The sequence below is a fragment of the Haliotis cracherodii genome, unplaced genomic scaffold (assembly GCF_022045235.1).
Source record: "Haliotis cracherodii isolate W230 unplaced genomic scaffold, xgHalCrac1.p SCAF_7, whole genome shotgun sequence".
NCBI classification, from domain to species: domain Eukaryota; kingdom Metazoa; phylum Mollusca; class Gastropoda; order Lepetellida; family Haliotidae; genus Haliotis; species Haliotis cracherodii.
Window position 1 is genome coordinate 40,897,272 of NW_027266330.1, and position 16,979 is coordinate 40,914,250.

The 16,979-nt window shown below is 42.1% G+C and overlaps 1 protein-coding gene across 2 annotated transcripts in view; it reads left to right on the forward strand.

The window, feature by feature from the left end:
- LOC139447367 (myosin-VIIa-like) overlaps positions 1–16,979 on the forward strand; it is an 81,143-nt gene that overhangs the window by 20,991 nt on the left and 43,173 nt on the right. Inside the window, exons 2-7 of one of the 2 annotated variants that reach the window (XM_071228682.1) lie at positions 6,874–6,942; positions 12,765–13,025; positions 13,223–13,407; positions 14,230–14,351; positions 14,551–14,807; positions 15,305–15,328. In XM_071228682.1, coding sequence (XP_071084783.1) covers positions 6,925–6,942; positions 12,765–13,025; positions 13,223–13,407; positions 14,230–14,351; positions 14,551–14,807; positions 15,305–15,328 — 867 coding nt within the window. In that variant the 5' untranslated portion in view covers positions 6,874–6,924. The remainder of the gene's footprint in view (positions 1–6,873; positions 6,943–12,764; positions 13,026–13,222; positions 13,408–14,229; positions 14,352–14,550; positions 14,808–15,304; positions 15,329–16,979) is intronic. The other variant, XM_071228683.1, reaches the window with a different exon arrangement.

The following is a 16,979-nucleotide window of genomic DNA, read 5'->3' on the forward strand; positions in this document are numbered from 1 at the left end:
ATCTGATCACAAATACTGCATTAAAGAGTACAGAGCTTACGTGTTACTGTGGATAATGAAAATCAACAATACTAATAGCTCAGAGCGATTTGATGACCTTTCACTGAAGTGTCAAAATCTAGAATGGCCCCTACCCAGGGAGGAACTGTATGGTCAACATGCAATGTTTCGTGTGTGTTGGAGCTCGGGGTTTTGGTTCTGGAAGTCCTTTTTCAAAGCTGATCTTTCTTCTGATAACCGATCATAACATTTATATATTCCTTGAAATCTACTTGTTTTGTTTGAGTATATTTACAAACTAGCTGTATTGTTTGTCACGGTTTTCATGGATGTGAATCACCTCTCTTACAACAGAAGTTGCATGTGCCCAGGTATTCATTTCCCTGTGCATAGGTGTTCCGACAAATGAAACATGAAGTTTATTTCTCTGTCAGTGTGTAATGTAGTTACCTGAACCATGACCTTGAGGTTAAAGTCAGATGAACACTCAAGCACGTGCAGTGTACACCTCAGCTGATGTACGGCCTCAGCCTTCAACTTGTCTACACCCTCTCTGTTTCCGTTAGTAACTGTTACATTGAAAGTAGACACAATTTATAGATAACAACTTCTTCATTTTACTTTATTGATGACATTTCGATATAGATCCTTATACCGTTGTATTTTCTTGTAGTACCAAGTTGTTGATGTTTTCAAAGACCTTGGTATAGTGTATTAGTCCTGTGAAAAAGAACTGACTTGAAATGTCATGCCATGACCCATCTAGTTAGTGTACTAAGTAATTATGTGATTGATGTTAGTGAATGTGTGATGTATGATACAGCAGCCCAGCCCTGGAGTTGTGTCAGTTGTGGAAACTTTCCCAACACACACACTGTCGTTATCTACTTATCAGCGGGGCCTCCTTTATAACAAGTATGCTCCACTGAACACCCTGATGATGCAGTGGAACTGAGAGGTTCGCTGACTTCTTTCATGTTTTAGACATGTACATTCCTTAGATCTCTGATCCCAGTGGTCCTGACTGGCCATACGCTCCAGTCCCAGTCAGAGCACACACTGACCTGCCTCACACCAAGCCCCTGGTTCTCCGTCCCCTCTCTCTGTGATCATACAGACACTCAAACTGTAACACACGTTTTCACTCTGACTACCTCTAACTCTTCCCACTGTTAGTCGCTTCACATCTCTCTTTCCCTCCCTCCCCGAGCTGCTACACACATCCCAGTGTACACCAATTACTGGCTTCTTCGTATCCTCTCTGGGTGGGGAACAACCTGACTAACTCACACATACCACCACCAATTACAGGGAGGGCGGTAGCCATGTCACATTGTCAGGCGATCGGTGTGGTAGAACCTGTAGGTACACACTTCTTCCTGGTCTGTTCCAAGGCAGCTGTGAAACTGGGGCATTAACATAGTGTGATAGCAATTTGGAAATTTTGTTGACAGAGCATCAGCATCTCAGCCCTATTTGACCTCACTAGAAAATATGTTTCTCACTTTTGGAAGTGACAATAAACTATTGTGAAGAATGGACCCATTGAGTGATGAGTCCCCTGGCAGTGGTAATATGCTTATGTGAGTAGACTGGTGTAATGGACTGTGTTATGTTGGTATTGCGGAGGACCCCTAACACCTATTGTTGGTAACTCCATGTATATTTACACCTGTGTAAAAAGAACTGGCTCCAGTCTGAATGTGGCACCCTGTGTAGGCCCAGCTGTTGCTGCAGTGCTGTGTTGTCCAGTAGAGGCCTTGTGTAACTCTACTTACTGGCCTTGTGACATGGAATCTTGTGTTGAACCATGAGTCACCATATAGACTATTCACAACCATTCACAGCAATAGATTGTCTATCAATATTTACAGGTGCTGACACCTTTTTGTAGCAACCAATGCATGTCTGCTCTTCCCACATGCCTAGACCCCTGTGTGATCTAAAACTACTGTCCTACATCCTGTCAGAGATTGTCATGTAGAGCTGTATGTCTGCTCTTCCCACATGCCTAGACTCCCTGTGTGATCTAAAACTACTGTCCTACATCCTGTCAGAGATTGTCATGTAGAGCTGTATGTCTGCTCTTCCCACATGCCTAGACCCCTGTGTGATCCATGACTACTGTCCTACATCCTGTCAGAGATTGTCATGTAGAGCTGTATGTCTGCTCTTCCCACATGCCTAGACCCCTGTGTGATCCATGACTACTGTCCCACATCCTGTCAGAGATTGTCATGTAGAGCTGTATGTCTGCTCTTCCCACATGCCTAGACTCCCTGTGTGATCTAAAACTACTGTCCTACATCCTGTCAGAGATTGTCATGTAGAGCTGTATGTCTGCTCTTCCCACATGCCTAGACTCCCTGTGTGATCTAAAACTACTGTCCTACATCCTGTCAGAGATTGTCATGTAGAGCTGTATGTCTGCTCTTCCCACATGCCTAGACCCCTGTGTGATCTAAAACTACTGTCCTACATCCTGTCAGAGATTGTCATGTAGAGCTGTATGTCTGCTCTTCCCACATGCCTAGACCCCTGTGTGATCTAAAACTACTGTCCTACATCCTGTCAGAGATTGTCATGTAGAGCTGTATGTCTGCTCTTCCCACATGCCTAGACTCCCTGTGTGATCTAAAACTACTGTCCTACATCCTGTCAGAGATTGTCATGTAGAGCTGTATGTCTGCTCTTCCCACATGCCTAGACTCCCTGTGTGATCTAAAACTACTGTCCTACATCCTGTCAGAGATTGTCATGTAGAGCTGTATGTCTGCTCTTCCCACATGCCTAGACCCCTGTGTGATCTAAAACTACTGTCCTACATCCTGTCAGAGATTGTCATGTAGAGCTGTATGTCTGCTCTTCCCACATGCCTAGACCCCTGTGTGATCTAAAACTACTGTCCTACATCCTGTCAGAGATTGTCATGTAGAGCTGTATGTCTGCTCTTCCCACATGCCTAGACTCCCTGTGTGATCTAAAACTACTGTCCTACATCCTGTCAGAGATTGTCATGTAGAGCTGTATGTCTGCTCTTCCCACATGCCTAGACTCCCTGTGTGATCTAAAACTACTGTCCTACATCCTGTCAGAGATTGTCATGTAGAGCTGTATGTCTGCTCTTCCCACATGCCTAGACCCCTGTGTGATCTAAAACTACTGTCCTACATCCTGTCAGAGATTGTCATGTAGAGCTGTATGTCTGCTCTTCCCACATGCCTAGACCCCTGTGTGATCTAAAACTACTGTCCTACATCCTGTCAGAGATTGTCATGTAGAGCTGTATGTCTGCTCTTCCCACATGCCTAGACTCCCTGTGTGATCTAAAACTACTGTCCTACATCCTGTCAGAGATTGTCATGTAGAGCTGTATGTCTGCTCTTCCCACATGCCTAGACTCCCTGTGTGATCTAAAACTACTGTCCTACATCCTGTCAGAGATTGTCATGTAGAGCTGTATGTCTGCTCTTCCCACATGCCTAGACTCCCTGTGTGATCTAAAACTACTGTCCTACATCCTGTCAGAGATTGTCATGTAGAGCTGTATGTCTGCTCTTCCCATATGCCTAGACTCCCTGTGTGATCCATGACTACTGTCCCACATCCTGTCAGAGATTGTCATGTGGAGCTGTATGTCTGCTCTTCCCACATGCCTAGACTCCCTGTGTGATCTAAAACTACTGTCCTACATCCTGTCAGAGATTGTCATGTAGAGCTGTATGTCTGCTCTTCCCATATGCCTAGACTCCCTGTGTGATCCATGACTACTGTCCCACATCCTGTCAGAGATTGTCATGTGGAGCTGAAGGACTGTATTTGTATGTGGCATTCATCCCATGTAGATCTTCTTGATGAGCCTCAGTGCTATTGGTTGTGTGACAGCATGCTGTGTGAACACTTGAAGTCTCTGATGCCTAGAGGAACCCAGAATCAATCAGTGATCATTAGTGTCATTTTATGTAAATATGAAAACCTGGTTTGTGCACTGACACTTATTACTGTCTGGGTGTGTGCTCAGCCCCTTAAGTCTGTGGTTGATGTAAACTACCAGTGTAGTTGTAGTTTTAGTAGTACTGTGCTGACCAACAGTTTACTACTGCAGTCTGTTTAAAAGGGTTTGATTAGGCCCACAAAGTACCAGCATCAGAAGACAAGGTGGGATAGGTCCCTTTTTGGCTCGCCGGATATGTCATATGTTTAGGTAATGGAAAAATTGTAATCATGGTATATATATTCCACTTTACCATCTTCCTAAGGCAAGGAAGTTAACTTACTTTAAAAGTCCGAACTAGGCTAGTAATATGGAGTTATATTTTGGCTGGACTAACAAGGCTGTGCATAGTCCAATCGAAATTGCGTAACAAAATCGACATCGGTTGGTAAACTACCAGGGCTAGAATGCAGTTTTTGCCAAGTGTGCCACAAGGCACAAAGTATAAAATTTAGGTGTGCCTTGGGATATCATGGGGTGCCCAGCCAATTATTTGTTACATTTCAGCATTATATCTTTTAACAACCATTAAAGTGTTTGTTATTTATTTGTGTCTCTCTGTCAGTAGTTCAATCAAAATGTTAATAAATTCATGTAATTGTAAGTAAGTGAGCGTCTGTGATCTTAATAGTACTCCGTATTTTCTTGAGTATGTATAGTGTGCACTTTTTTTCCAAAAAACACAACTGTGTAGAAAGGGGTGCGCATTATACACAAATTATGAGTTTGGATGTCCGTGGAAAAACATTACCGTGAGCACGTAACACGGGAAATACCATGTCAACAAATCCATTCTGAAGTACGCAAATTAATCTTGTAATTACACTGTCTGGCTATAAAAAGTGTTCTTTGTATATCTGGACTTATGTTTGTAACTTATTTCATTAATTGTATTCAAAATTCCTTTTGATGTTGCTTTTATTAATTTCGTCGAAATCGTGTGAAGCGATCAGAAGATCGCACAACTCACAGATATTAACAGCAACCACGGTCAGATTACCGCTTGCCTTGAAACGAACTTTGGTTGACAGAGAATGGATACATATATCATAAATGCCATACTTTGACTCGTAAAAAGTCATATTTGTTTTTGTTTGACGATTCTATGTCAACACGTAATTGTCGCGATCACGCGCTCACGTGCGCGTGAGCCTTGACGGTGACTGGTCAGACTGGTTCCATGTAAAAAATAATACCCAGGATTAGCGATCAGCTGCTTCGCTTGAGGTTATTATTATTTTAAACATGTTTAGTAAAAGCTGCATCTAAATTAACAAGATATTGGAATATATTATTCCTGATAAAAAAAATAGTTTCAGATACAATTTTTGCCGATCCTTGCATTAAAATCCTGTCAAGTTATATCATTGGGTGTGTCTAGACCGAATCATCGGTCGATTCCAAGAAAACGTGTGTACAGCTGATTGCTGTTTCCGGCTTAGTTTACGAGGAAATACACAAGGTAATCTTAATCCCTGGATATAAAACAATGCCTAGCAGAACAAAAAATACTATTTAAAAGGTAAATCAACATGTCTGGTGATTTGTTTTTATCCCAGATTCACCCGTTTGTTTGCCGGACTTAGCTGAACGAGTATGGTGTAATTTTTTTCTGCGCTTGGTACTGAAAATACTGAACCCGCTAGAAGGGGGTGCGCATTATACATGGGTGCGCACTGTACACAAGAAAATACAAATTATAGCGATTTTGTATCAGACTTAATTTATTGCAGACGATTGATATTTATCATTAAAATATGCCTAAAATGGCAAAGGTAGGTTATTAATTACTATTTTCCAAGCGTGCCATCGAGGCACGAAGATTATGATTTAGGCGTGCGATGGCACGCAAAATACGGTTAATTTCGAGCCCTGACTACCATTCAGATTTCGGTTGATTACAGGATTTGCAAAGCATGTGCACCAACAACGCAGCGTTAACATATATTTTCCAAAAATGTACATGTTTTTATTCATGTAATTTGATGCACCTCGTGATGTAAGACCCATTATATTACAATATAGATCTTGATTATCAATCAGATAATTTTGACTGTGGGCCGCAATTTTGTTTGAAGCAGATGCAAGTGATGTGAGAGGTGGAATCTGATGGCTGATGGCTCAATATGAGAAACTCCATCTGGGCAAGTTTGTGACCCAGGAGGAGTTAACAACATGTTTCTACTGTCTTTATCTATATCTCCTGTGAGAATCAGCTAGGGTCAAAGACTTGCTTATGTTCAAATACTCAACAATTGAGGCATAAAAACCTCTAATATAAACCTGTTTGGCACATTTTAGCCTCACATATACATTTAATGTAGTTATAAATCATATATGCATGTGTTCAAATTACAATTTCAGTTGGGCTCTCATTCATATGAACATATCTGATACCTTTCAAAATAATTTTTTTAAGTTTTGCATTTTTCTTAAGTTATGCATTCATGTAGGCTGTTACTTATCATACTTTGCCCTAATCACACGGTGTGTAATGTACTGTACGCTTGTTGACAGTTAACTCTGTCTGCTATCAGCTACCTCACCCTTTATCAGGTTTGTCTTTGACATGACCTGTAACACATGTCAATGTGTTTTAAGTCTATCATATGTAAGTCAATTTCATGTAGAGATTTATCAGTCTCTAATGTTCTGTGTTTTTGATTGCTAGCTACCGTACTCATGATACCAGGATGATAGATATGCATATTGGTTTGAATAACTTGTTGTGGTAGAGTTGTTTCCCTTTGTGTAATCGTGATGCGTGTGCGTGTCTGTTGACCAGAGATTACTGGCTCAGTATGTGTAGGGTACATGGACTGGGGGATTTTATGTGTTCTTGCTTTTTATGATTCTAATGTGACGTTGTTATGTTTCAGACTGTGCAACTTGATGAGGTAACTTGATATAGGCAGGACAGTGGTGCGACCATGGTGATCTTAGGAAAGGTGAGGAGCAATCCTATTTTTCAACAGTTGCTGTGGTTATGTAACCATGGTAACTTGGGATGAGTGATATAATGTATCATGAATATGAGACAGATGTGATGGTGTTATATTCTACCGTGACATTGAAGAATACTTGATTCTTATTGGTTAAAAAGAAGTTTTGATTTTGCTAGGAAACTTCTTTTTAATACATTAAGCCTTACATATGTGTGTATCAATACATCAATAGCCCACACAAGCTCCTCACAGCCATTGCCCATCGTGGAGCTGTCTGTACTATCGCTGCCACCAGTCAAAGCTCCCCACTGTGATGGGTGGCAACAACAATGCTTGAAGTTGAATTATTACTATCATGTTAAATTGGTATAGTAAGAATGTAAGTGGGAAGATTTTCCATTAGCCTGCTATCTCAAACAAATCTGATCAAACAAACAAAAAGGTAAGTACTGACGTACTGACGGCAGCAATGTTACCGAGAGTGTAACGAAGGTGTCACCTTCTGGGAAGGGGCTTGTAGCCTACATATCGATTCATAAAAAATGACTGCCGATCGATCACCCACTGGAACTGTATAACATATCGATGTTTCATCTATTACACACTGGGTCTCTAATTCATGCCAGGTCTCTAATACATGCCTGGTCAACGGCTCTCAACGCGAAATTAATAGACGTCCTAGCATCTAATAGAGGAATTATGGTAGTTTGATATCAAATGTTTTGGACTATATGATGTTCTTGGCCACAACCTTGACTGCTTTGCTGACGAGAATACAAGGCGTAACGAAGGCATATCTTTTGCATACAAATGATAACGTTTAGGAAACTGTTGGGGATATGTTCGATACCGAACAGGCAATTTCCTCATTGAAACAACTGACACTGAAAGTAAAATATAACATTATCTGATTATGAAAAAGGTATTTTAAAAAAATGTATTAATGACAACATGTTGTTTAGAAGCCTTTTTGTGATCGATATTCATTGCGATCTCCATCAACCACAGCTGTTAGTGTTTGGCAGCAAGGAATTTAATAGTCCAGAAAACACTCCTCCCTGAGAAAGGCCATGAAAACAATGTCCCGACATCACTGAAGACAAAGCACAGGCACTTTATCATAATGCCTTACCAAACTTGATGAAATTCATTTCAGAACATGCGCAATTAAGCAAATCATACACTGACCACTGTTTCTGGGCCACAACTGTCGCATTTCTTTCACACATGGTGTCAAATACTGTGGAATCTCGAAATTGATAGCTATAATAGCTGACTCGTTTGCAGCCTAAAAAAGGACTGTTCATGTCATGCTCCTGTTCCATTGGCAATCATGTTGTATCATCAGATTCTTTCTCAGTAAATCCATGGGTTAATGTTGAACCAAAACATAGATCTGGGTTGTCATCTTGCTTCATGTAACTTGTCCGAGGCATGGATATGGTTAACACACACATTGGCAGCCATTGACAGCTGTGTGTAACCATGATGTAGGTCAAGTTCTGCCACATCCCAGTGTCGGGTGGAGAGGCATTTATTTTGAATTTGTATTTTTAATGAGAGTAATTGCTAACTGACTACTAAGACTTACATATTTAAAATACATAGAATCATGTTAATTAATAAAGTTTGTTGCAGAAATAAATTTATTCAGCTTTTTCTTAAACTATTTCTACAATCTGTCACCCCTACAATGCGAGATGGCATATCCAATTTCCAAGAAATGACCTGTCAATCTGAGAAATGACTTTGTGAGACAAAAGGTTGCAATGAAATTAAAACATATATCTGTAAACTCAGTTTGGAGGGTTATTTGTCAACTTCTTTTTGAACACTTGTTTTGAACAAGTCAAAACTATGGGTATTTTAATGTTGAACTTAAGTAATATTTGTTACATTTATAACTACCTGTGACCCCTTTTCAGAATGTTCTAAAATAGCGACTTTTGTACCATGTGTAGTTACACGTTGCAAGTGAGCACCGTTTTGAAAGCCCTCATGCCATCACGGTAGAATGGAGATAGACCTACTGTGTTTGAAATTCCATGTATTCTCACAGCAGAGTAGATACCTCTTAGTTTTATATTTGAAACCTTGTGCTATAGCGCTTGATTCCTAATTGAAACAAGAGGTATCTAACTTACAGAGGGACTACATCAAATTTCAGAACACAGTAGGTTTATATCCTAAATGTATGACAAGTATCAGACACAGATGCGATGGTGTTATGATGTATGGTGAGTATCAGACACAGATGTGATGGTGTTATGATGTATGGTGAGTATCAGACACAGATGTGATGGTGTTATGATGTATGGTGAGTATCAGACGCAGATGTGATGGTGTTATGATGTATGACAAGTATCAGACACAGATGTGATGGTGTTATGATGTATGACAAGTATCAGACCCAGATGTGATGGTGTTATGATGTATGGTAAGTATCAGACACAGATGTGATGGTGTTATGATGTACGGTGAGTATCAGACACAGATGTGATGGTGTTATGGTGTATGGTGAGTATCAGACACAGATGTGATGGTGTTATGATGTATGACAAGTATGAGACACAGATGTGATGGTGTTATGATGTATGACAAGTATCAGACACAGATGTGATGGTGTTATGATGTATGACAAGTATGAGACACAGATGTGATGGTGTTATGATGTATGACGAGTATCAGACACAGATGTGATGGTGTTATGATGTATGACAAGTATGAGACACAGATGTGATGGTGTTATGATGTATGGTGAGTATCAGACACAGATGTGATGGTGTTATGATGTATGACAAGTATCAGACACAGATGTGATGGTGTTATGATGTATGGTGAGTATCAGACCCAGATGTGATGGTGTTATGATGTATGGTGAGTATCAGACACAGATGTGATGGTGTTATGATGTATGGTGAGTATCAGACACAGATGTGATGGTGTTGTGATGTATGGTGAGTATCAGACACAGATGTGATGGTGTTATGATGTATGGTGAGTATCAGACACAGATGTGATGGTGTTATGATGTACGGTGAGTATCAGACACAGATGTGATGGTGTTATGATGTATGGTGAGTATCAGACACAGATGTGATGGTGTTATGATGTATGGTGAGTATCAGACCCAGATGTGATGGTGTTATGATGTATGGTGAGTATCAGACACAGATGTGATGGTGTTATGATGTATGGTGAGTATCGGACTCAGATGTGATGGTGTTATGATGTATGGTGAGTATCAGACACAGATGTGGTGGTGTTATGATGTATGGTGAGTATCAGACACAGATGTGGTGGTGTTATGATGTATGGTGAGTATCAGACACAGATGTGATGGTGTTATGATGTATGGTGAGTATCGGACTCAGATGTGATGGTGTTATGATGTATGGTGAGTATCGGACACAGATGTGATGGTGTTATGATGTATGGTGAGTATCGTACTCAGATGTGATGGTGTTATGATGTATGGTGAGTATCAGACACAGATGTGGTGGTGTTATGATGTATGGTGAGTATCGGACTCAGATGTGATGGTGTTATGATGTATGGTGAGTATCAGACACAGATGCGATGGTGTTATGATGTATGGTGAGTATCAGACACAGATGTGATGGTGTTATGATGTATGGTGAGTATCAGACACAGATGCGATGGTGTTATGATGTATGGTGAGTATCAGACACAGATGTGATGGTGTTATGATGTATGGTGAGTATCAGACACAGATGTGATGGTGTTATGATGTACGGTGAGTGATGGTGTTATGATGTATGGTGAGTATCGGACTCAGATGTGTGCTGTGGCTGTGCTATGATTGTGTAGAGACAGGCTGCAATGAGAGGCAGTGAGTGTTTGTGTAAGTAGCGGTGACTGTGATTACTGAGGCTGTGTTTAGAGGAACTGATAGCATGTCAACAGTGGGAGCTGAACAGTAAACACTCAGCCCCGAGCCTCGCAGAGACACATACCTGTACACCACACAAAGCAGGGCTAATCCATACACCCAATGCTAACACCAGCAGCACTGAAACACAATCTGTTTGTAAGGGAAACATATCCTTCGTTGCAGGATAATCAATGTTAACACAATGTTGAAATCAGATACTATTAGCTGTATGATATCAGCCATTTTGATCACTGAGAGTGTGATGAGTGATCAGTGGTATATTTGTCATTGATGGCAGCTATTACAGATGGAGAAGGGTACTTCAGCAGCGCAGTATATTCAAATTGGCAAATGCTTCATTAATTGGTTCATAAAAGCAGTAAGATAGTTTAGTGACTATGAAATATTGCAATGGTTTTGAAAAGTTTTGAAAGGGATATGCATTGCTTCAAGGTTACAGAGTGGTCATTCCTTGCTGGCTCAGGGAAAGAAATCAACTATTCCCCATCCCATTAACATGACAACACGATGTATCTTGTTTTCCTGTTGTGTTCAGTGTATAAGGTCTTCCTTTGCAAATGCCTGAAAGTGATGTCTTCAGCTTTGAGGCTCCTTAGCAACATGTCAAGGCCTTGTTTGACCAGTGACCACTAGACCTTTCTTGGGCCTATATAGATCAAGGAGTGAGTGAGGGAGTTTGATTTTACGCCGCTTTTAGCAATATTCCAGCAATATCACGGAGGGGGACACCAGAAATGGGCTTCACACATTGTACCAATGTCAGGGTTTTCGAACCCGGGTTTTCGGCGTGACATGTTGTGGTGACAGTATCGACACTGTGTGACATTGTTTCAGGGCACGTTGTAGTGACATTACAGACACTCTGTGACATTGTTCTGGGGCATTGTTCTGGGGCATGTTGTAGTGACATTACCGACACTGTGTGACATTGTTCTGGGGCATGTTGTAGTGACATTACCGACACTGTGTGACATTGTTCCGGGGCATGTTGTAGTGACATTACCGACACTGTGTGACATTGTTCCGGGGCATGTTGTAGTGACATTACCGACACTGTGTGACATTGTTCCGGGGCATGTTGTAGTGACAGTACCGACACTGTGTGACATTGTTCTGGGGCATGTTGTAGTGACAGTACCAACACTGCGTGACATTGTTTCAGGGCACGATGTAGTGACATTACAGACACTGTGTGACATTGTTCTGGGGTATGTTGTAGTGACAGTACCGAGACTGTGTGACATAGTTTCAGGGCATGTTGTAGTGACAGTACCGACACTGTGTGACATAGTTTCAGGGCATGTTGTGACAGTATCGACACTGTGTGACATAGTTTCAGGGCATGTTGTAGTGACAATGTTAACGCTCTGTGATATTCACACATGGCAGTGTTCCAGAAAGGAAGATCTAGGCATGAGTAGTAAATCAGTATTGACAGAATATGACCCAGGCTAGAGCTCCCACCCACACCTGTCTCAGTACATGAGTAGTGTTATATACAGCACCAGTCTCCTCGAGTACAAACAGGCTTGCCACATTATTACCTGGCATATTTGTCCAGAATGAAATAGCAGGATATCTATGACAACTTCCAAGATGTCAGTACTCTTTGGATACTTCGGCTACTGTCATGACGAAAGGACTAGATGTCCAAGCTGAAAACAACACATTAGTTGCTGATATAGACTTGTGACTTATTGCTAGTGACACATATCCCAGAGAACACATCAAACAGGAGCAGTGGCAGGCTGCAGTAGTCTACTTGCCTCATTGTAACAATGTGAAGACATTCCTAGGTGTCACAAGTAACATGGTAGGTGTGTATCATATGAAGGATCTCTGATCACTGTAGATTTCCTTAGTGCTGTTATTGAAGTGCATTAATATGACTGTTGTTCTTGTTTGCCAGGGTGATCATGTTTGGCTGGAGCCAGAGACTCGTGGGGAGTTCACTGTGGCCATCGGGGCAAAGGTGCAGTTCTCTGAGTCTGGCAAGATCAAAGTCATCGATGATGATGGCCGGGAACACTGGATTGATGGCAAGAGAAATATACGTCACATGCATGCAACCTCCATAGAGGGCATAGAGGACATGATAGGCCTGGGGGATCTCAATGAGGCCGGCATACTCAGGAACTTGTTTATTCGGTATATGGACAACTGCATATATGTAAGTAGACCACTCTGCAATATTGACCACTGTCAGTTGATATTCTTTCTTATAGTTCAACGTGAATATAACTGATTTGGTAGATGTGTTATTAACAGGGGAAAGTAAACCATGTAACTGTGTTTATTAAGTTTGCTGCAGTGGACTGTCCCAACCACAGTGTGTTGGGATTCTCACAATGATTCTGATTGTTCCAGACATACACAGGGTCAATCCTTGTGGCGGTGAATCCATACCAGATCCTACCTATCTACACCAGTGAACAGATTCAGCTGTACCGAGACCGGAAGATTGGGGAGCTGTCACCTCACATTTTTGCCATTGCTGACAACTCGTACCACAGCATGAGACGTTATCAACATGACCAGTGTGTCATCATCAGGTAACTTTCTTCCCTCCCCACCACGGGTTGTTCCTCACATCAACCACCAGTTTGACTGGGTGGTGCTGACGTAATATTGCTGGTGTGTAAGGCCACATTCTATCCCATAAGATTCTTACGTAGGATGATGTTTTTTCCTCCTTGCACACGTAAGAGCTGTGGTGCTGCTTGTGCTTTATTCGGGACAACTATTCCTTCTGTAGTACTGCTGCAGGTGTCCATGTGTCCTGTAGTACTGCTGCAGGTGTCCATGTGTCCTGTAGTACTGCTGCAGGTGTCCATGTCTCCTGTAGTACTGCTGCAGGTGCCCATGTGTCCTGTAGTACTGCTGCAGGTGTCCATGTCTCCTGTAGTACTGCTGCAGGTGTCCATGTCTCCTGTAGTACTGCTGCAGGTGTCCATGTCTCCTGTAGTACTGCTGCAGGTGTCCATGTCTCCTGTAGTACTGCTGCAGGTGTCCATGTCTCCTGTAGTACTGCTGCAGGTGTCCATGTGTCCTGTAGTACTGCTGCAGGTGTCCATGTCTCCTGTAGTACTACTGCAGGTGTCCATGTCTCCTGTAGTACTGCTGCAGGTGTCCATGTCTCCTGTAGTACTGCTGCAGGTGTCCATGTCTCCTGTAGTACTGCTGCAGGTGTCATGTCTCTTGTAGTACTACTGCAGGTGTCCATGTCTCCTGTAGTACTGCTGCCGGTGTCCATGTCTCCTGTAGTACTGCTGCCGGTGTCCATGTCTCCTGTAGTACTGCTGCAGGTGTCCATGTCTCCTGTAGTACTGCTGCAGGTGTTTCCCCTGTTCCTAACTTCAAATGTTGTGTTGCAGTGGAGAGTCTGGTGCTGGGAAGACGGAGAGTACCAAGCTTATCCTACAGTTCCTGGCAGCTGTCAGTGGACAACACTCTTGGATAGAACAACAGATTCTAGAGGCCAACCCCATTATGGAGGGTAACTGTCTACTACTTTAGTCATGGGCTGCAAGAGTCAGTTAAGTTTGCGGAAATGGGGAATGATGTTCAGTAACAAATCTGTGCTTTACAAAAGTTGATTGTTTATTGCACTTAGTAATTTTAATGCTAGCAGGGGATGAAGTAAATTGTTTGCCTAAGACTGTAATGATAGTAATGCTCTCTTATTTCTTTTGTAGCATTTGGTAATGCCAAAACCATACGAAATGACAATTCCAGTAGATTTGGAAAATATATAGACATTCACTTTAATGAGAAAGGCGTGATTGAGGGAGCTCGGATAGAGCAGTACTTGCTTGAAAAGTCTCGCATTGTCAACCAAGCTCATGATGAGCGCAACTACCACATCTTCTACTGCATGCTGGCCGGCATGAGCAACGAGGACAAGGCCAAGCTGGAGCTTGGTGATGCGACCAGCTACTACTACCTTGTACAGGTGCGTCTACTCCTTCATACTGTCCTATACTGTACACTTCAGCAAACAGTTCTTTGTCAAGTATTGGCGCTGTCTATTTAAAAATGCACCAAGGCTGAATACAATCTTCTCACTAGTGAGCCCAGAGAATGTGTTGCAGCTCAGTGGGTGTCTGCATCTACATATGTCCTTCAGTTTCTGTTGGTTTGTAATGAGTAACATTGAGATTCCAATGTTTGTAAACATTTGTTTAGTAATTGATTCTACCGATGTAAATAAGGCTTATTCTGTCAGGACAGTAATTTAAAAAATCTTCAAAAATATTAAGAACAATATTCGTGAGGAGCTTCCCAAATGTTCTTGTGCACTTGTTTGGTGTAGGAGGAGGAGTGGGTTGTTCGTACAGCGAGCCTTGGTGCACCACTGCTCAGTACTGACCACACTATGGGAGTGTATGACCCTGCTAGATATGTGGATGTGATTCGATGTAACATACATATACATGACTTGCATTGCAGAGGGATGACCAAGGTCGTGTAAAGGTATTTTATTGTAGTTGAAGGATTTTCACTTTTTCCTCACCCTTGTTTTTGGCATGCATCTTAAGCTTTTAAATTGTTGGTTATTGTTTCCCTCCCACCCTGTACATGCTGTGGTGTTACGGCATGGGGTTCCACCTTCTGGTGGTGTCAGCTGCTTGTAGTTGGGTGTAGGTCAACCCTAGGTCAACACGATGGGAGGTGGTCAGAGCTATTGTGGTGACCACCTCCTTGGAATCACTAGGCATTTACACTGAGGCACCTCCATAGTTGGAAAAATTGCACTCCTCCATGTTGTCTTATATTTGACACTTTATGACATTTTTGTGAAGCTTTGCATTCATGCATTTGGATGTATCACTCATTTGGATGTGCCCCTCCCAAGCCCTATCCTATTCTCATCACTTATACACAAAATACTCTGAAGCAACTCTTCTTATAAAGGATGTTTACTGGCCTGCTTTATGAGCATGTAACTTTTTCTAAAACGTTTTCAAAGTTTAAAGATTATTATGGTGTTACTATAATACAACATTGCCATATAGGCAATACATGATCTGTCATTTACTAATATGGGAATTACTTCACGTTGTCAATCTCATATAACACCATAACTTCAGTCTATGATATTTGTCTGCACCTCATATCAGTAATTGAGGGATTAACAATATTTAGTCAGATTTGCACACTGAACACAAAACGTACCAGCTGACATCCTCAACTCAAACCTGAAAAGCCCAGGAGAGTCAGGGGCCAACTTGTACAAAGTGGCCTTAGCTCTGGAATTGTTCTGTATGTTAATGTATGGCAGCTACACTTGTGTCAGCTCTAAGATCTGTTTGTGTAAGTTGGTCTTGTTCTTTGGACATAGCATCATCTGCATGTCTCTATGTCTGTGTCTCTATATCTGTATGTATGTCTGGTTGTGTGTCTGTATGTCTGTATATTTGTGTCTGTTTGTTTGTTTCTGTATGCCAGTCTGTATGTCAGAGTTTTTATATGTGTCACCTCTCCCTCACCTCTTCCACACCCCCCACACCCACCTCTCTACACCTCTCCCTCACATCTTCCTCTACCTCTTCCACACACCCCACACCCACTTCTCTACACCTCTCCCCACCTGCCACCTCTCCACCTTCCCCTATTTCTCCCTCTCTCCCATTCTCACCTCTCCTACACCTCTCCCTCAGCTCTAGCCTACATCTCCCTCCCTTCTCCCAAACCTCTCTCCCCCACCACCATATCTCGCCAACATTTCCCACACCCCTCCCTCAGTTCTCACCTACATATCTCCCTCACCTATCGCTCACTTCTCCCACACCTCTCTTTCTCTGCCACCCTCATCCCACCCCCACATCTCTAAGAACTCTCCTGCCGCTCTTACCTACATCTTCCTCACCTATCCCTCACTCCTCCCTCCTCCTTCCCCTAACCTCTGGACCCATGAAGATCAGGGGTAGAATAGGTCTTCAGCAACCCATGCTTGCTGTAAAAGGCGACTATACTTGTTGTAACTAACAGGATCAGGTGGTCAGGCTCACTGACTTGGTTAATGCATGTCATCGTATCCCAATTACGCTGATCGACGCTCATGATGTCAATCACTGGATTGTCTGGTCAAGACTTGATTAGTTACAGACCATCATCATATAGC